Source organism: Mastigoproctus giganteus, chromosome 11 (genome assembly GCF_048544385.1).
Source record: "Mastigoproctus giganteus isolate SK-2022 chromosome 11, ASM4854438v1, whole genome shotgun sequence".
NCBI lineage: Eukaryota > Metazoa > Arthropoda > Arachnida > Uropygi > Thelyphonidae > Mastigoproctus > Mastigoproctus giganteus.
In genome coordinates this window covers 59,498,273-59,520,642 of record NC_143585.1, presented here as the reverse complement: position 1 = coordinate 59,520,642, position 22,370 = coordinate 59,498,273, and the positions used below count along the sequence as shown (strand labels likewise).

General features: G+C 36.3%; 1 protein-coding gene across 1 annotated transcript in view; it reads right to left on the bottom strand.

Moving 5' to 3' along the window:
- Positions 1-22,370, bottom strand: part of LOC150078036 (uncharacterized) — a 321,641-nt gene that overhangs the window by 213,995 nt on the left and 85,276 nt on the right. The window contains exons 6-7 of the mRNA XM_090384437.1: positions 21,457-21,631; positions 12,085-12,230 (exon numbers count right to left, since the gene is read on the bottom strand). Of these exons, the coding sequence (XP_090240563.1) occupies positions 12,085-12,230; positions 21,457-21,631 (321 nt within the window). The remainder of the gene's footprint in view (positions 1-12,084; positions 12,231-21,456; positions 21,632-22,370) is intronic.

Here is a 22,370-nt window from a genome sequence, read left to right as displayed (position 1 = left end):
CTGTTGGCATTGTGTGAAAAGTGCAGTTCCCAGAAAGAAACCAAAGACCCTTCGTGAACTTCATAATTCATGTTTGGAACCACAAACTATCAGTTGATTATCTTCAGAAATTGATCTTGTGGATGCCTCGGCGGTGTGCTGCTGTCATCAGGGCCAGAGGCGGTTCAACTAAATATTAGTTTGCAGCTGGGAACTTTTCATTTTGTTTTCCATTTAAAATGATAAACTGAAGCTAACTGAGGGCTTCTGACATTTCAGCCACAATTGTTGTGTTTACCAAAACTGGTTGGTAAAGGTTGCAAATGCTAATTTTGGAATATTTTGAGACCACCTGTCAAATATTACTTAACTAGTTATTGCCTTAACTATTAAAAATATCTTTTGTTTATATTTTATTTGTGATGCTAGTCATTAATGTAACATACCATCGCAAAAAAGGGTTAGAAATGTGAAATTCCTAGGTGATGCACTTTCTTTGAACACCAGTGTACATATGCTACTATATATATATATAGTAGACTCTCGATTTTCCGGGATAGATAGTAAAAAATCCCGGAAAGCTGACCTGCTAGCATCCCATTTTTCTTTCAACTCATGCATTAACGATCTTGGTAAAACACCTCCCACTATTCCCAACACACTCCATTCAATGCCTCCTGTGGTCTTCTGTCAAAAGGATGTCAGAAGGATTTTGACGAATCTTGATGGTAAGAAAGCTCCAGGTGCCGATGGTATTTCTCCACTTGTTCTCAAAACCTGTGCTCCTGAACTTACTCCTATTCTTTGCCGCCTTTTTTCACTTTCTTATTCCAAACGTGTTTTTCCTTCTGCTTGGAAATTTGCTCATATCCAGCCAGTTCCTAAAAAGGGTGACAAATCCCTCCCATTCAATTATCGTCCCATTGCAATTACTTCTACTCTTTCTAAAGTAATGGAGAAATCAATTAACCGCCAACTCTTAAACTACCTAGAAACCTTCCATCTGATCAATGATCGCCAGTATGGATTCCGTCAGTGTCGATCCACTGGTGATATTCTGGCTTATGTTACCCATTTATGGACTAATTCAATGGAAAGGTTCGGTGAAACACAAGTAGTTGCACTTGACATCTCAAAGGCTTTCGATCGTGTTTGGCATAAAGGTCTTCTAAACAAGCTTCCATCTTATGGTTTGCCAACTGTTTTTAGTAATTGGTTATCCAGTTTTCTCTCTGATCGCTCACTGAGGGTGATGGTAGATGGCTCTCTGTCTTCTAACTTCTCCACTAATGCCGGTGTCCCCCAAGGTTCAGTTCTTTCCCCCACTCTTTTCCTCTTGTATATCAATGACCTTCTTCCATTGACTGGAAATCCTATCCATAGTTTTGCTGATGATAGCACATTGCATTCCACTTTCCATTTTGAGAAACCTTGTCCTGCTCAATCAGCTTCAACTTCTCGAAAATCTGCTACCAATTCCTTAAATGCTGATCTTCAGGTAATTCTCCAGTGGGGCAAAGACAACTTAGTTGATTTCAACCCTTCTAAAACTCAGTCTTGTCTTATATCTCGCAAAAAGGATTCTTCTTTTCCTATGCTTATTTTTAGTGACACTCTGATTTCTAGGGAAAATGATATATCTCTTTTGGGAATTACCCTGGCTTCTAATCTCTCTTGGCACAAGCAAATTATAAATATTGCTTCCTCTGCATCTAAAAAATTTGGTTTTCTCTTTCACTTGCGGTGTTACTTTTCTTCCAAACAGCTGCTCACTCTGTATAAATCGCAAATCCGCACTCCCATGGAATACTGTTCCCACATCTGGGGTGGTGCCCCCAAAACCTCTCTCAGGCTTCTTGATTCCATTCAGAAGAGGGCAGTTAGGTTAATTAATGACTCATCTCACAGTGTCTGCACTCGCTGTCTCATAGACGTACTGTTTCTGCTGCATGCCTCTTCTACAGATACTTCCATGGGCACTGTTCTTCTGAATCAGCTTCTATAATTCCTGCTCTCTCTTTCAAAACAGTCCGAACACGTGCCGCCACCAGCCAACATCCATTTACTGTCCAACTTCAAACTCACAGAATCAACTTTTCATCTTCCCCGTTTATTCATTCAACTGCTGGTTTCTGGAACAACCTTCCTTCATACGTAGTTCCTAAAAATTACAGTCTACAGAAGTTCAAGTCCAATGTCAACAAATATCTTCTTTCGTCTTCTCAACCTCCAACCCAAGCATGGTACTAAGTACTATAGGTTCTAACACCTCTCATGTTTGGAGGTTTACATAAAAAAAAAAAAAAAAAAAAAACTATATTATAAGCTTCCCATCCCTTCCCTCTCAGTGGATGTAAAAGGTAATATGGAGAGAGAGTGTAAATTGCACTTTTCTCAATTGTAAACAAGTATCTACAAATAAATTTATAAACAAATCTTTGTGGCTTTCTCATTTCCCTGTTTCTAAGAATTCTAAAATATTTCTTCTAATATAAACAAGAGCCTTCTCTAAGGTGTCTAGTTCCCAAGCTCTGTAGCCCATGTTGCAGCCTTTGGATCGAACATATCATAATTCCCAAATCACTTTCTTCCTCTACTGTTTTGAATCCAGTCCATCAAGTGTGTAAGTTATTTTGGTGTTCCTATTCCCCAAGTGTAAGACCCTGCCTTTTGCATTAAAACAGAGATGTTGCTTTTCTGACCATCCCTGGAATCTATTGTTGTCTTAAAGAAGTTATGCTTAGTACTGATTATTAACTATTCTGCTAATCTTAACATCATGCCCTGTATCCCTTCACTGATGTCGTTTAAAAAATCAAAAACAGTGGTTCCAGTACTGATCTCTGGGAAAAGCTACAACAGCCCAATCTGAAGAATAACCATTAATCTCAACCCTCTGCCTGAGGAATTTTGCTGGTTCCAAACATGTTACACCCTATATGGTAATCTCTTATGTGGGACCGAGTAAAATGCTTTGCTGAAATTCAAGTAAACAATATCAAAATTATTTCTTATCATGAGTGACTGTCAAAGTAGCTAACCAGGTTGGTTAAACATAATTTTCCCTTTACAAAACCTTGCTGCTTTCATTTCCTTCAGAATTCAAATTCTGAATTTCAGACTGACTGGTTGGTAGTCACCCCCTTCAGTCATTTATGAATTGATGATGCACTGGCACTTCTCCAATCCAACGGAATTGCTGCTGAGTCCAATGAAACCCTTATAATTAAGCTTCATGGTCCAATTCACTGCCTTGCCACCTCCCACAATATTACTGGGTATACAACATCAACTACAACAGCCTTACTTGCTTTAGGCTCGAAAGTTTTTCTAATAAATAATCTGAAATTTCAATATGTTAACTGCACAGTTGATAATATTTGTTATCAATATGAGAGAGAGAGAGATCCAGACAACATATTAAGATTAGAGTCTGTAGCGAGAGTAAACTGTATAACTCTACTGTTAAAGTTGTTCACTAATAACATTTGCTGTTTTAAATAAATCTGAAGCAGAATAAAACATGAAATTGAAGGTTTGAAGTAATGTAAATAGACTTAAGTGTGTATGGGAGGGAAGACATAAAATTGTATGTTAAGGACAAGTTGAATTTTGCAACTGAAATACCAGAACAGAGCTTTTTGTTCAAACTGTTTCTAATATGTAAGCAAACTGACTGTCACTCCTATCATTTAATTTTTCGGAAATGATGACCTTTTAAGGAAAGCTGCATTTGTATATCAATATGAAAGTAACATAAAATTATTTGGACTAAAAATTCCATCTCTTAAGGGCTACAGAAGGCAACAATGTGAAATATATTAGTAATAATTATGGTCATACTGTATGTTATTGCAAATTTAAAAATTCTAATTAATAACATGATGAAGATTTTTGCAGACTTATTACACAGATAATATGTAAGGATATTGGAAGTGACAAAGTGAAAAATCATTGAGTAAATAGTTAATCTGTTGTAAATTCGTTGTAAGTGGCAGAAGGAGAAGTTAACCTGACTGCCAGAAACATTTAGCTTGGAGACCTTAAAGGGAACACTAATAGTATTATTAGAATTGCAAGTAGAAAACACACTAGGGATCTAATAAACAACGATATTAAAGCTTAACTAAAAGTAGGAAACTTATTTAATTTAAAATTCAAATTATAATATAAATCATACAGAAAAACAACAGAACCCATTCAGAAAACGTCTGCAGTTAACTTTGAGAGAGAGAGAGAGAACCACTATAAAATACAATACACAAATAGCACATGCAGATTGTTTAAAGAGGTATCCAATTAGTAAAAAATCAGTAAACATACACCCTCAACCTTTAGCTGAAGAGACAAGAAGAATATATGAGTTATTTAATAGACAAGGGTTCTAGGATGAATATGAATTCAAATATTGTAAGGGGGAGGAACCCATAGATTAAATAAGTAGTGAGGATAATAAGGTTATTGTACCAAAAAGGAGTTGTAATAAAGGTAGTGAATCCAGTATACCAAAACTTATCTTGTGATCCAAATGTAAGCAAAACTTGAGACCATACCCTTAGTGATGAAGAAAGTCAAAGTGACATTAATTTATCTTAAACTGAATTTTCTCCAGATCATTTAACATGGGCTGAATCATCCTAGTCAGAGCTTGAACATAACCATGTGACTAACTTTAATAGAGAGCCACATAACTTAAGACATGACAGAAAGAAGTAGTATGTAAATTGTGCCATTCATATGATAAAGACTTATAACAAAGAACAGAATACTATTAATGAATGTATCTTGTTGTAATATATACATTCTATTGCCTTAACTAGAAGAATTATGATTCTCACACTCATAAAAAAATAAGTTCATTTACGTGTGCTTTTGATGTAGGAATAAGTGTAAAGTTGAACACATACTGGAAAAAAATAGATAGTTAAGTAAATATTAATTATATCCTCACCAATATTAACTAAAATTCAATGAAGTAGCTTCTTTAATTAGAAAATATAACAGATAGAGAATAATATTTCATCTTGCATGAGTGTATCTCTTAACATATTAACCAAAATGTAAACTTATGCCCAAGTAAGAGTTAATAAGTCCTTTCCTTAATGTAATAGTCAAACTTGAAGAATTATAAGAGTGCAAATAGTTCCTGATTTATTATTCTACAGAGAATTATGCAGGACCTCCTGAATAATAGTTATCTGGATCACCATAATAAAACTGGAATTATCATATCTGAAACCTTGTGTGCTGCTCTGCTGTTGAAATAAATATTTATATGACCTCTTCTTCCTTTTCAGTGGAAAACTTCTTATGAAAAGTAGTGCTCTTCATTGAACAAAATGGCAAATAACTTCCTAAACAGTAACTGCGTACCACAATAATGATAATACAATCGATGAACATTCCAATAATGAATTATGTCCCTAACTGCAAGAATGAACTCACTCAATAAACTTTCAATAACATATGCTCTTCATTGAGAAAAACATCCAGAGTAAAAAGCAGAATAATTACTACTGTAATTCCTTGGAATTTATTAATAAAATTCCCTTATAGAGCAATTACACCCAATCATTCTGGTTTCCAATATTTACTTTCTTTCTCTTCTAGATTTTTTTTTCAACTTCTAAATTACAACAATGGAAGTGCAAGACACACACAATATGAAACTGCCCTAACAATATCATAGTTATTAATAATCTAACAATCACACATTTCACATTTGTTTACTCCTTCACTTCTTCAGTAATTGTGATCCTACAGTTGTACCACCATCAAAACACTGATGTATCAAACTGTAATTACAGAAAACACTCCAAGCCTTTCTTAATACTAACCATTTCTGGTTAGTATCAAGGAGGATTGTGCATAAATACTAACACTAACATTTAACATTACAACCTTTTTATTATAATTAATACATTTACACAATATGAGTGATGCCAAATATTGCATCTCTCATATTCTGCAAATAAGTCACAACTGTGTTTGCAGTTGTGACTTATTTGTTATTAAAACGGTGTTCGCAGGCTGGCCGCTAGTTAGTACAGCAGACTGAACTTATTGGTAACTCTCTAGGAGGCTTCCGGATCAGCTAGTGTATAATCTTGCTACCTCTACTCTGCCAGATAGTGACTGGAGGGAGTCCGAGTAGTGTGTATGCGGGGAGCATTGTCGAGGCCACGTTATGTCAAGGATCTGGGTATATTCTTACCACATGACACGCCATATCCAAAAATTTCATTACTTCATACAGCATGTCCCACCCACTATTTCTTACTATTGAATACACCATGAATTGTCAAACTAATACAGCAAGCTTATCTGCGAAAAGATCTAAACCTCCCAAGGACTTCCTAATTCATTTCACAAATATACGTGGTCTCAATTCTAATCTCAACGATGTCCATTTCCACTTGCAGTCTGCCAAACCCCATGTACTTTTTCTGACAGAATCTCAGTTATCGGTTGATTCAGCTACTGCTCATCTCAGATGCCCAAATTATTCGCTGTATGATTCCTTTCGCCTCAAAGGTGATACTTGTGCATATGTCTGTTCTGATATTCCCTGTCAGAGACTTGGCAATTTGGAATCTCCTCTCTCTCTCTGATCTTCTCTGGCTTAAAATCTCTCTACCTCATTGTGTCAAATTCATCTGTTGTCTCTACCGTTCTCCCAACTCCACTAATCACTTGTAGCTGTTTGACTTCCTCTCTTTGCAACTTGACTTTCTCCAGTCCAACTTTCCTAACAGTGAGGTAATTTTCCTTGGTGATTTTAATGTTCACAACTCCAGCTGGCTTCCGTTTTCTAATCACACCGACCTAGCAGGTTGAGATGCTGAGGCTTTTGCAATTACTAATGACCTAGCACAGATTGTTCATTTACCTACAAGAATATCGGACAATCCTAATCATACAGCCAATACGCTTGATCTTTTTCTCACACACAACCCTTCTAAGTACATGGTCAAAGTGAGAGGTCCTTTAGGCACTTCAGATCACAACTTGGTGATTGTCTCTTCTCCAATGGAACCTTTATCTCATGGCTATTCCCAACCTCGTGTTGTTTGGCATTACAAGAATGCAAAATGGGATGACCTGCAATACTTCTTTTCTTCTTTTCCTTGGTCGGATTACTGTTTCAAAACTTCTGATGTCAACATTTGCTCAGATCATGTCAGTGAAATTATTCTTGCAGGAATGGAATCCTTTATCCCACACTCCACTTTAAAATCTCGTCCTTTATCTAAACCTTGGTTTTCCAATAAATGTGCTAAGGCTGTCCAAGAGAATAATGTTGCATATCGTAATTGGCTTGTTTCTAATTCTTCAGTTTCATTTTCTGCCTACACCAAAGCTCGCAACAATTGTAAAGCAGTTATTAATCAGTCCAAACTAGAATTTGAACAGGCTAAGAGTAGAAAACTTGCTTCTTGCCCTAAAATCAGAAGGATTTTGATGAATCTTGATGCTAAGAAAGCTCCAGGTCCTGATGGTATTTCTCCACTTGTTCTCAAAACCTGTGATCCTGAACTTACTCCTATTCTTTGCCGCCTTTTTTCACTTTCTTATTCCAAAGGTGTTTTTCCTTCTGCTTGGAAATTTGCTCATATCCAGCCAGTTCCTAAAAAGGGTGACAAATCCCTCCCATCCAATTATCATTCCATTGCAATTACTTCTACTCTTTCTAAAGTAATGGAGAAATCAATTAACTGCCAACTCTTAAACAACCTAGAAACCTTCCGTCTGATCAACGATCACCAGTATGGATTCCGTCAGTGTCGATCCACTGGTGATATTCTGGCTTATGTTTCCCATTTATGGACTAATTCAATGGAAAGGTTCGGTGAAACACAAGTAGTTGCTCTTGACATCTCAAAGGCTTTTGATCGTGTTTGGCATAAAGGTCTTCTAAACAAGCTTCCATATTATGGTTTGCCAACTGTTTTTAGTAATTGGTTATCCAGTTTTCTCTCTGATCGCTCACTGAGGGTGATGGTAGATGCTTCTCTGTCTTCTAACTTCTCCACTAATGCCGGTGTCCCCCAAGGTTCAGTTCTTTCCCCCACTCTTTTCCTCTTGTATATCAATGACCTTCTTCCATTGACTGGAAATCCTATCCATAGTTTTGCCGATGGTAGCACATTGCATTACACTTTCCATTTTGAGAAACCTTGTTCTGCTCGATCAGCTTCAACTTCTCGAAAATCTGCTAAGAACTTCTTACATGCCGATCTTCGGGTAATTCTCCAGTGGGGCAAAGACAACTTAGTTGATTTCAACCCTTCTAAAACTCAATCTTGTCTTATATCTCACAAAAAGGATTCTTCTGCTCCTATGCATATCTTTAGTGACACTCCAATTTCTAGGCAAAATGATATATCTCTTTTGGAGATTACCCTGACTTCTAATCTCTCTTGGCACAAGCAAATTACAAATATTGCTTCCTCTGCATCTAAAAAACTTGGTTTTCTCTTTCGCTCTAGGCATTACTTTTCTTCCAAACAGCTGCTCACTCTGTATAAATCGCAAATCCGCCCTGCCATGGAATATTGTTCCCACATCTGGGGTGGTGCCCCCAAAACTTCCCTCAGGCTTCTTGATTCCATTCAGAAGACGCCAGTTAGGTTAATTAATGATCCATCTATAACAGAGTCTCTCAACTCGCTTTCTCATAGACACACTGTTTCTGCTGCATGCCTCTTCTACAGATACTTCCATGGGCACTGTTCTTCTGAATTGGCTTCTATAATTCCTGCTCTCTCTTTCAAAACAGTCCGAACACGTGCAACCACCAGCCAACATCCATTTACTGTCCAACTTCAAACCCACAGAACCAACTTTTCATCTTCCTCATTTATTCATTCAACTGCCGTTTTCTGGAACAACCTTCCTTCATACATATTTCCTGAAAATTACAATCACAGAAGTTCAAGTCCAATGTCAACAAATATCTTCTTTCGTCTTCTCAACCTCCAACCCAAGCACGGTACTAAGTACTATAGGTTCTAATACCTCTCGTGTTTGGGGTTCACATAAAAAAAACAAAAAAAAACTGGGTTGTCACCTCTCATACTTCTCGTACCTAACTGCCTAATAATGAGAGGCCAAACAGCTTTGAAATGGTGCCATTTGGGTGGTAGTGCTCAAGTGGGAATAAGTAACAGCAGACTTTCTCTGACGGGGAAGTGTTTCTTATTCAAAGTGTAAGAGGAAGGCTCTTAGTGAAGAATTTCACAATCTGAGACGTTATAATAATGATGCAATTGCATTAACAATGTCATAATTATTAACAGCCTAACAATCACGCATAATATGGATGTTTTCTCCTCCACCTTTTCCAGTAATTGTGATCCTGCAATTGCACCATCACAAAAAATCAAAGTATCAAACTGATAAAATGATGAAATGCTTTTATGATGGTTTAACCACAGGATTGCAATCACATGATGTTTATACATTATATTAAGATATCATCTATTGCACGTCCTTTTTCTTGCCTGTTTTTAATTATGTACACTCATGCCTAAAAGTTTGGAATCACAGTTTATGACAACATTTGTCATTAATTTTTTTGAAATTGTACAATATCAGGTTTAATGAAAAAATCAACACACTACTAACAAGTTTAAGATTTTTTATTAAGCACTGAAAAAGTAGCAGCAAAAAATATTGAAATGATTAATATTAACAACTATACTGATTTTTCATTAAAATATCCTCCACAAGGTTTTATCACTGCCTTAAACAGATATGGCATTCTGGCAATTAATTTTATAAGTGTCTCGTGAAGGATATTTTGATGAAAAATCAGTATAATCTCACTAATGTGACACTTGGTGAAGAAAAACTAGTCAAGGCCGTCAACGTCCTGACTGATAAGAAAACGATGGGAAGTGACTATTCCTACCATTTGCCTTAAAGTTGCCTCCTACTTCATCAGCAATGAGCTGACGAAGTGGCTTCTCTTTTCGTTTCTTCTGCTGCTAGTCTCTTGTTTCTCTTCCATTATTCCTAGTGGCTGTTATGGCAGCACAATATACTGCTGTGTGGATGGCCTTCAGCGCTGCACCATTCTTGTCGAGGTAATGTGGAATTAATTCCTGATTGAGGTGGTCTGTGGCTCTCCACAAGGTTCTATTGGTCCATTCCTTCGAATTCTGTTAGGGTCTTGTTCCACTTGTCTCTTTCCACTTCAGCTGTTGCAGGTTATATTTCTTCTTGCTCTTTCTCATTTGGTTCCGTATTGACCATATTTTTTATTCTTTGTAGTTGATCACTCATGTCCTGCTTAATTTTTTTCCAAGATTGCAGGAGCTATCAGGTTCTTCATGATGATCGTCCTTCTCTGGTTCACTATTCGCTGTTCGGTGACCTGAATATCTGGGAATCGTTCCAACGCCTTAGTATGTAGTCTCGCCCTGTATGTTGTCATATTGGTCTCTAGCTTCATTATTTTGTAGTATGCTTGCACGATGTATTCATTTCGATGCTCCACTTCATGTGTTTTCTTCCTTCCTTCCTTCCTGGATGGTCACTAGCGCAGTTGCACAGGAAGCACTTCCAGTTGGTGGGGCTGAATGGTCTTGCCTTCTCTTTTGGTAGCCGTACGGGTGGGACAGTGCTCCACTGTCTTCCTCGGTATCACAAGTCAATGCAGAAAGGTCTTCTTCAGTGGCAAATCAACTGCACCAAACAATGGAAGAGTGTAACATTGACGTTCTCCTTTTCCAAGAACCCTACTGTTCTTGTGGCAGAGTTCTTGGCTACCCGCACTGCTTCCGTAAGATTCATTTCTCTGATAGGAACTGTTTTGCTGCAATCATCATCAGGAACCTGGACATTGTCATCATCCATCTTCATTCCTTTTGCTCTCCTCACCTTGCTGCTGCCACCTCGGAGGGTGATTTTGGTGCAATCACTTGATATTCGCCAGCATCTGGATCGAATTGAGTTGGATCGAATAGTAGCACTTCTGAGGAATAGAAACATCATCCTGGCTTTGAATGCTCTTACTGAATGAGCTGAAGCTCACAAACTTACCATATACTCAACCAAAACATTGCTGATTAAAGGTACCCTCCATATCCATAGGCCACCTGTCATCTGACTCCAAAGCACATCTGTCAAAATGCACACAACTGTAAAATACCTTAGTGTCCTCCTCAATCATAAATGGTCCTTCATGCTGCAATTCGATCATACCAAGGATAAGATCAAGAGATACACAGCCATGCTGGCCCATGTGACTAGAACAGACTGGGGACTTAAGGGCAGAACTCTCAAGCTCTTATATTCTGCAGTCTTCCTCTCGTTTTGTTTCAGTTTAATGGGATAAAGTTCTGTTGGTTATGTTTCAGTTTAATGGGATAAAGTTTTGTTGGTTATGTTTCAGGGTTTTCTATTAAAAAAAAGTGCTAGTAGTAGTAGTAATGGAGGCAAGTGATGCAAGAAAGCAAGTGTATGAGCTTATGTAGCATCAGCCAGATGCTATATAAGCACAGGAAAAAAAAGAAAAAAAACAATTTCACAGATCCATTTCCTCTAAAAGTTTGTCCAGTTCCTCCTTGAATTTATTTAAGCTATCAACTTCCACAATGGCAGATGGAAGTTTGTTCCGGCAATTAACCACCCTCTGGCTAAAGGCAAATTTCTGCAGATCTATTCTACAACTGTCTTTCCTCAATTTGAATTTATGGCCCCTTAGGTTCGTAATCTAAGCAAGTGGAAGAATCCCATCAGAATTCAGCGTTCTCAAACCATTCAAGATCTTATACACCTCAATCAGATCACCTCGCAGGTGCCTAGTGACCAGATACTGAAATTTGCATAACTTAAGCCTCTCTTGGTAAGACGATCCTTTCATTCCCCTCACCAATCTTATTGCCCTTCTCTGTACACGTTCAAGCAAATCTACATCCTTCCTAAAATGAGGTCCCCAGAACTGTACAAAGTACTCAAGGCCTGGCCTGACCATTGCCTTATACAAAGTGATAACCAAAATAATTATTAATGCAAATAATTAAACAGCAAAGTGTGAGGCACCGAGATATAATCACATGCAATTACTTGGCTGAAATTCTTTGAGGAAAACAATCTCACCTGATTGTCATTTTGCTCCAAAATTTCAAGTTTTTTCACTTCCAGAAATTGCTCCCCATTTTTAAAAATATTCTTAACTTGGCTGTTATCTTCATGGAAATTTTCTTTCTGATTAGCTAGTTTTTTCCTTCTTTTGGATCTTTCTCCTATAAGAAGAAATGATGATTATTAAAATTTCTATTATATAAATGCCTGAATAAAATAATTCGTAAGTGTATATCTTACTCTTCTGAGCAATGAAGCAGTTTTTGAAGCCTTTAAAATAAAAGCTTTAAAATAAAACAAATGGATATTTGTAGACGGGGGAAAAAACAGGCAAACAAGCAAGAAGAAATTGGAGATTTTTTTTAGAGTTCACACTGCACTAGAAATTCAATTTCACTGACAAAATAAACATTTTATATTAAAAGATAATCATATGATTGTTTAGCAGTTGTTTTTAAGTATTAGCTTACCTAATATTTTTTCATGTGGATTTCTGTTTGGATTGTCTGTTAGATATGAAATGATTACAACTGCTTCAAGAAAGACAGTATAGCAGACTTTGAACAACTTCAGAAATGTTGAGTCAAAGTTTTGTTTATAACAACAGCACTTCTGTCCAGACTTGGGTGATAAGAACATTTCCAAAACTGCGCCGGGAAGGGAAGGTCCAAATTCACCCCCACCACCTGGTTGAATATTCCTGATACGATAACAAGCATTGAAGACTTGCTATGTATGCATGCATTTTTTGCATACATTATAGTGGTATAAAACTATCAAAGTGAGATAAACTAAATTCAAAATGGGAAGCATTCAAAGAACTTATCTTGGAAGCTACTAGGCTTTACATACCAACTAAGAAATATTGTTCAAGGTTTAGGCCAAAATGGATGTCAGATGAACTAATGAGGCATATGACAGAGAAGGAAAATGCATGGGTTACTTACAAATTAACACATGACACAAAAGCCTATGATAGATACAAGTTGATATGCAACCAAGTTACAAAGGAGGTTAGGCAGGCGAAGGCAGATTACGAGAAATCCTTGGCAAGGGATGCAAAGAAAAACAGCAAAGAGTTCTTTACTTATGTAAACTCTAGAAGGAAGGGGATGAATCAGATTGGTCCACTTGATATTGATGGGTCAACTGTTGATGATCCTGCTCAGGTAGCTAACAAACTAAATGAATATTTTGCATCGACATTCACACATGAGGAGTTATTCAGCGAGGGGAATGCCAGAGGTGTATTCAACTCTAGCAGTAAGCTACAGAATCTTGAAATAACCGAGAGGAAAGTGGAGGAGAAACTGTTGAAGATAAACACAAGAAAGGCACCCGGGGTGGATGGGATCTATCCAGTTATATTAAAGGAGGCAGCAAAGGAATTAAGCAAACCCTTAGCCATAATTATGAGAGCTTCCTTGGACTCAGGGGAGGTACCCATAGACTGGAAATGTGCAAATGTGACCCCAATTCACAAAGGAAGATCAAAGGCTGACACAAGTAATTATAGACCTGTGAGCTTAACTTCTGTTCCAGGAAAATTAATGGAGGCACTGGTTAAAGAAGCACTGCAGGATCATTTAGACAAGACTTCAGTTATAGCTCAGACACAGCATGGTTTTGTTAAGGGGAAGTCTTGCCTGACCAATTTGATTGGATACTATGATGCAGTCACAAAAGAACTGGATGCAGGGAATAACTTTGATATTATATACTTGGATCTTAGAAAGGCTTTTGATACTGTTGCACATGGAAGACTGCTACACAAATTGGAGCAGTGTGACATTGGAGGCAAATTGCTGCTATGGATAAAGGGGTGGTTGAGGGGAGAAGACAGAGAGTGGTAATCAATGGACACTGCTCATCGTGGACTAATGTTATTAGTGGAATCCCTCAGGGGTGTTGGGTCCATTATTGTTTTCTGTATTTATAAATGATATTGATGATGATATATCTAGCTTAATGTCCAAGTTTGCAGACGATACAAAGGTAGGCAGGGTTGTCAAGGACACTACTGACACTATGCTGCTGCAACAGGATCTGGAAAGGTTGAGCAGATGGGCTGAGAGGTGGCAAATGAAGTTTAACATTGACAAATGTAAAGTACTACACATGGAAAACAGCAACCCCAGAGCAACGTATCAAGTCTGTGGTACTACACTGACAGTGGTAGAGAATGAAAAGGACCTGGGGGTGGTTGTGCAGGCAGATATGAAGTTCTCTGAGCAGTGCAGACGGGCTGCAAGAGTAGCTCATGGAGTATTGTCAATGATATACAGGAATTTTTCCAGCAGGGATAAGGAGGTGATTATTCCATTGTATAAGGCAATGGTCAGGCCACACCTCGAGTACTGTATACAGGTCTGGAGGCCTCATTTCAAGAAGGATGTAGAGCTGCTGGAACGAGTACAGAGAAGGGCAACAAGATTAGTGAATGGAACAAAGGGGTGCTCTTACGAAGAAAGGCTTAAGTTTTGCAAATTACAGTGTCTGGAGACTAGGCACCAGCGAGGTGATCTGATAGAGGTGTATAAAGCCTTGAATGGTTTAAGCATGCTCAATGCTGATGGGATTCTTCCTCTAGCTCAGAAAAATCACCTGAGAGGGCATAAATTCAAATTGAGGAAAGACAGACGTAAGATAGACGTGCGGAAATTTGCCTTTAGCCAGCGGGTGGTTGGTTGGTGGAACAGACTTCCATCCCTTGTAGTGGAGGTTGATAGCCTAAATAAGTTTAAGGCTCAGCTGGACAGGTATTTTGAAAGAACAGAGGGGTGAAGTGGAAGTGGGGTTTTTTTTTTTTTTTTTTTTTTGGCTGATGCTGCATAAGCTTGCTTTCTTGCATCAAATGCCTCTACTAATGCTAATGCTAAATTCATGAGGCAGTGGGATTCTTTTAACTTTGAGGTCTGGTTAAACATTCCTTGACACTCAATATTGCTATGAGTAATTATGAACATGCCACGAATGACTTGGGATAACTTGTTATATTGCATGTTTCCTTGTGCACTTGTCAGTTCCCTAGACCAACGATCACTGTATATCAATTCTTTCTTCTTTTATAATAGTGTCTGGTAGATTCTCATGTTGAAATTGAGAGAACTGCTTTGAAAATATTTATTTCAAATGAATATATATATATATATATTTTTATTTATTTTTTTTTTTTTTTGAGAAATTGATTAGTTTCAATTTGTTTCAAAAACTTTGTTCTAAAAAAAAACATATGATGAAATACTTCTTCAAATATGATTATATATATATTTTTTATGAAAACCCCAAACAAGAGAGGTATTAGAACCTATAGCACTTAGTACTGTGCTTGGGTTATTTAAGTTAAAGTTAAATAATATTTAACTTAATGCTGCCAATAACTTGGGCAACTTGCTATCTACGAATTCTGTTTGGAGAATTCATGACAGAAATTTTCTGGCCACCAAACAGGCACTGGAAATGAAAACCTGCAGAATAAAGTTTGCTTCCTTTTTTGGCTAACTGAAAAATTTGGGAATATTCTCAGTATAGTTTCTAATGAAATTAAGAAACAATTCACTCATTTTTAAAAATTCTGATTTTAACAGTTTTACTTTTTTTGCAAAAAGAAAATGAGAGAAAAACTGTTTCTGCAAAAAAAAAAAACGCGGATGGATTCACCAAGATAAATCTGGAGAGTCAGTAACTAGGAGGAAAGTTCTGTATGCAGTAAGTGGTAAAAAATAACATTAATATTTTTCAACATTTGTCATTCAAAAATTGATCTGTAAAGACTTCTAATTTTCACAGACAGGATGAAGTTTGTGTAAGGAAAAAAAAAGGGGGGGGGGAATGAAGTGAGAAATATCTATTGAAAATCCATTTATAAGCTTCTAAAGATGAGCTCAGTTTTGTTATAATTTTTTTTTTGGTATTGCTATAGTGGCACTATCTAACAAAAATTGACACTGATATTCTAAATGATATCTCATTTTTGCTATAATAACGTGGAAAAGAGAAAGAAACATTAATGCATCAATTTTTAGCAGTTTCTAAAAGTTCTAGAAGAAAAACTAGTCTACATAGCCATTTATTTATTTAAGTTAATTTAAAAAGTAAATATATAAATAAATAGAAATAATAAGTATTTACTACCACAGATAATTCTTTTTTCATTTGCATAAAATGATTAGTGGCTGCCAGAATGCTAAAATTACCCATTTCTGAAATCATAATATACTGATGTATATTATATGATTTCAATAATTGGTTTGGTTTTGTTGGCATTTACAGTACGTCAACATCTTAAGCCATATTGCCTCAGTGTATCATGTATATATTTATGAATTGTATGGACTGATTTGTATGTTGTGTGAATGAAAAACCAGGAATATCACACAGAGGAAATCCTACTCCCTCAGCCTGAGATTAGATAAGTACAACTTAAATTAAACAGGCTTTTCAGTATTCAGAGTGGCTTTAAAGAATTTAAAGAGGCCTTTAAGAATCTCATATTGATGCCTTCATTTTTACAAATTTCCCACCCTGTTTGTTTGTTTATTTTTAGCAATTGCATTTTTTTTAACCATGGCAATGAATGCCACAATGCACTAAGTCCAGTTTTACAACTTTAAACTACTTGATTCTAACAATGATTTTTAAAAATTGTGTAACATGGTATACAGAAAATAATAAATAAATAATTAATAACAAATTAGCAGTTAAAACAGGCTTGTCATATGTAGAATTAATGGATAGAATAAAATGGAAAAAAGTCATTAAAATGAAGTTAGTTATACAGACTAGTACAGGATCAATTTCTTAAAAAGGTAAATACTTATGCCATCATCATCAGTTTAAATCTGCCTAAGTATACAGGGCTCAGGGAGATGTTTAAAAGCAATGAATGACATACATCATTCATTGCTACATTTTAGCAATGAATGACATACATCATTCATTGCTAAAAATGTAGGCATTCAAGCAGTATATGATAAAAGTTCCCCACAATGCTCACTCGAGGTGAGAAAAGGGGTCATCAACCCTCATCAAGAAAGAACAAGGTATGTCCAACGTGGAGTTGGGGCCAAAATAACTCTGCATATCTTATGTAAACTGTACATCTATGCCACGATTACTAATTTGATCTGATCCAGTTTGTCTCTTGTTAATTCCAGGAAGTTTAGTTTTCCAATCTGTAATATACAGTTGATGGATTACAGGTTTATAGTCTTATATCAAATAACCACAATCACTAAGGGGGGGGGGGGGGGAAGAGAGAGAGAGAGAGAGAGAGAGAGAGAGAATATTATATTATGGATCCTACATAAATTGGGTAGTTACTGTCCAGATTATTCTGCAAAGAATATAGGGTACATAAAGATACAGTCAGTATACAATATACACACTTGCTCAAGTTTGTATATGCCTCAGAGTGTAATTCTGCAGTATAGACATTACAATCAATAGGTATACAATGGAATACAGTACTGACTGGAAAAACTGTTGCAGATCCTACTGAATATTCAGATATTGAACCATTTGTAAAGATTGGTAATAAGTCTGAAAACAGAGTTCAACATTTGGATGTAACTGCTGGTAAACTGATGAAATATCAGTTTCCACAAACTGGAAGCCGATATTTCTGAGTGGGAGAGAATTCTTAGAGGAGGGTGAAATATGATCGGCTGTCAGGCAAAAAGTATTAGTAATATTATTATCTTTGATTCAGATACCAAATGGTCGATGGTCCTGGGATGAGCATCATAGGTCACATAGGTATAATGGATGGACTTCCTGGTATAATGATTGATGGATCTAGCAAACAAATGGCACTTTCTCTCTGGTGGATGCATATCTTGAGCACCCTAGTCAAGTTCGGACTGGACCAATGCTCGATATAAGTGGAGAGAACATCCGTCAGCACTCCAAGACATTCCAAAACAGAGCCCAAAAGATGTTGAAGCTCTTGAACACTTTGTTTGAGGTGGATATGCTGTAGAAAGGTCAGCTTTTTATCAAGTATAAGCTCCAGAAACTTTGCTTCTGATTTAAGGGTAACAACACTTCCAGGTAATGTTAATTCAAAGTCAGGGTGTAGATTCGGCTTATGAGAGAAATGAAAACAGACTGTTTTCTGCTATGAGAGCCTAAAGCCATTGTCTCTAATTCGCATGTTACAGAACTGGCAGAAAATATGGAAGTCACCACCAAAAAGAGAACTGGAAACTGTCAGAGATAGCAGGCTATAAGAGAATTAATTTTGATAGCAAGAGGGTGCTACGCTTAGCACAGAGCCCTGTGGTGTGCCTGATCCAAGGGTTAAAGAAATAAGAGAAAGAAGACAGTACCTGTGCCCAGAATGTTCAGTCAGACAAGGTTTTTTTTATAAAGAAGTGGAGAATGTCCCCTCAGTCCTAATCTATGAAGGTCTTTTAAACTACAGCTCTCCAGGCCATGCTATGCTGTAAGATTTTTTGATATTGAAAAATTCTAGTTGCTCAGACAAACAAATGCTCAGATTTTATAAATGCATCACAGATGCTCATTTTCAGCCTAATTAAGTGGTCTAAAATGGATTTGCTCAATCAGGAACCATGCTGCAAACTGGCGAGGAGCTGACTTGTTTCCATATACCACACCAATCGAGCATTTTCACTCCAAGACTTTGCTTAGGCAAGTAGTTAATGCTATCAGGCGATAGTTAGGAACTATGAATCATTCCCCTACACTGGAAAAACCAAAATGATCCCCCCCCCATCTGAAAATTCTATTCAAGAAATATTCAACTGAACAAGTGTAATAAGTAGTCAACGGCTGATGTTGGCAGATGCCATATCATAGCAGATGTTGTCTGGCCTTTCTGCACTAGTTGTAGAGGGGGAGAAAGTGTAATCTACATTTTCTCCTTATTGAATTATAAGGTACAAACCCCCATAGAAGAAACATTAACAAAAGACATCAGTAATTGCAATAATTTGCAGAAGAATTTTGACTTGGCATCTATCCTTTCTACAGATAATAATTCTTACAAATGGAGGATTTTGAAATAAACAATCTACATGAAAAACTACAAAATTGAAGCCATCAATTGAAAATAATGGTACAAAGAATAATACCTACATTTGTTCAAAGACAAGATCAAGTCAAACAAACCCAGAAAGAGCAACCAATAAGAACTGCTATGAATTCCTTGTTTTTGAGCTAGTGTTTTGCACTATCTCAAAAATAAGGGCTCCTACACAAACTCAGCATAACACAGACCATACCTCAAGTCAATCAGTTAACTTCATCTTAATTAGAGGTAGGGTGGATTTATTGAGAAGAAAAGAATATTTCCTCAGGATTCAGATGAACTGATGTAGATGTTGAAGGGTGTTAGGCACATCAGCAATTTAGGCCATATTACACCTTATATAATGTCTGTAAATTGCATGTGTTCTATGGTTTACTGTTGTCGATTTGCCTGTTTACACTGAATGAGAAACCAGAGTTTCCAAAACAAAATGTTACCCTTGCCTGAGACCAACTAACTCAGCCATACTGTGAAAAAAGATGCATAAAAATTCCTCTCATCATTGACAGGCTTCAAACTCAGATCTTTTCCACCAGGTGCGGAAAAGATGGAAGTTCTACCAACTGTGCTACCCAGAAGGGCGTATTACACTTGGGGATCGATAAACATAAATTTTGTCAGTTTATCATCTGGTGCTAAGTACTTTGAAGTTGTCCACCCATGCCACACCTTCCATGCAAAATCTATTTACATTACTCTATCATATTATTTTATTTCACTTCATTTCATTTTTTGTAATATGTTGATGTCAATTAATATAGGAAGTTATGGTATTACCCCCCCTACCACTACAATGAATCACCCTCTTTGCCTCCAACCAGTTCTCAATTATTTTCACACTGCTTCAGGTTCACCCCAGTAATCTTGCTCTTCTTTTTAGCTATATCAGTATATACTACTTTTCATTTTTATTTAACAGTTGAACAACTAGACGTTTGGTAATTTTATTTGTCCAACGATATTATATAAACATTTCTTTAAACATAATATTTTTACTGCCAAAATTAGTTCAAAAACTAAATCAAGAATCACCAAACTTATGTCCAATAAGTTTACCGGTCATGTTGTTGTTGTTGTTATTTGGTTTTTAGGAGCATTAGCAACTAAGGCCGTATTGCTCCGGTGCGGTGGTCATTCCCTGACCTTTCCGCAAGCTCTGTATTTGGTGGTGACGGGCTCGAACCCCGGTCTAATCAAGAAGCGTGTGCTACGCACTGCTGCTCCTTCCCACCTGGCTACGGAGGCGCCTTACCGGTCATGATGATACTACAAATTGGTATTTCAGCGTAAAACTTCCATTACTATTTTTCTCCATTTACTGTTAAAAGCCTATTTTGCCTACTTACTGTTAAGAGCTTTAGCTCTAGCAAGAGTAAACCTCCCTCTCTTCAGCTCTCTCACTCGACACCATCAATTCACTTCCTTTTGGTTTTCCTTGTGATCTATTATCAATCATTTCTCTTTCAAATATCTGTTTAGCTAATCTTCCTTCTTCCATCCTTGCTACATCCCCAGACAATCGTAAATTTGTTTTGGTTACCTTTGATGAATGTTTTGTTTCCCAATATTTTTTCCGATTTCCTTATCTTTAATCTAATTTTGCACTGCTTCAAATCTTTTAGTTACATTTATTTTTTTTAAAGCTCTCATTTTCTAGATTTTAATTTTTTTCTATGCCTTTATTTCTTACCCAGCATTCACCTCCATTAACAGGAGTGAATGGAGTAAAGTAGGCTTAAAAATGTGTTAAGAACAGCTATTTTTGTCTTTTGGTAGTTGAACAATTTGTAGAAATGAATTGTTTAACTGGCTTCTCACTTTCTGCTTTACTTATTCTATTCTTAACAGGAGTGAATGAAGTAATGTAGGCTTAAAATGTGTTATGAACATTTATGAACATTGAATATTTTTGTGTTTTTTGTTAGTTAAACAATTTGCAGAAATGAATTGTTTAACTGACATTTCATTTTCTGCTTTACTTATTCTATTCTTTATTTCCATTTTCATAAAAATTGTTCCAAAATTATTAACTTGTTTTGATCTTTAACTATTTAATCAAGCCTCCAGACTTTTTTTTTTTTAGTTTCAACCAAATGTTATAACTTTTATTTTTGCGTAATTAATTTTCATTCCAAATTCTCTACAAGCTTTATCTAATTTTTTCATAAATTCTGGATAATCTTCCTAACTACTATTTTAAAAGCAAAATATTATCCACATATAATAATGATCCAATTTTTGCATTTCCCACACTAAAGTTTGTCATTTCCATTCTTTTATTAAATAGTCCATTAAAATAATTAAATCAAAAATCACTGAATAGTAATACTTACTTTTACAAGGAGGTAATGTATATTTTTGTTCAGATATCCTCCATTTTTGAAGAGTACTGTCTTCACCTCCACTGAATAAAACATCTGGATCTAACTGACTCCATTCCACAGCAAAAAGTCGTGAATGGTGACCTTGATAGTTTACGAGTGCAGCTCCAGTTAATACATCCCATATCTACAAAATTAAATTTATTGAGATTTTGCACTATTGGGTTTCCATTTTCAAATTTATTTATTTAGTGTGTGTGTGCTCTCGTAGATATACAGATATAAAAGAAATATGAAAATTTTGGTTCATTTCACAGGAAAACGGACTCATTAAAGGTCACAAATTAGTGCAATGAAGCAGTCAAAAGCGTATAAAAGGATGTGATGATTGCAGTTATATAAATTTTAGGAATATTATCCCAGTCAGATATATAAAAATAACAAACCATTTATCGCCATGGAAGATATAGAAATTTAATACCTGTGCTTCATTTTTTCTAGGAATGATCTGTTTCGTGGTCAGAATTGTTACCGTCACAGTATAAAATGTAATTTTAGTGAATTCAGGTGCATCTTATATGGCAATAAAAGTTTGTTAGGTTTATATTTCTAATTGTTTAATTGTATGAAAACAATTTATCCTAGATTCTCCAGTCATATAGTGTTATTTGCAAGAAAGCAATAAGTCCCTACTTCAGAATTAGGAACAGGGACCATACTCCTTTCAGGAAGGTTTAAGCTTCATCCACCCAACACAAAAACAGGAATCACTAAAAGTACTCAGAATCCTGCACTTTTGTTTAAACAAAGATCTAAACTTTGAATTTTAAATAAGTTTCACATTTTAGGAATTCAGATAAGGTGATTTCCAGGACAATCAGGGATGATTCAAAGATCTGACAAAAAACATTCTTGATTCCTAGTAG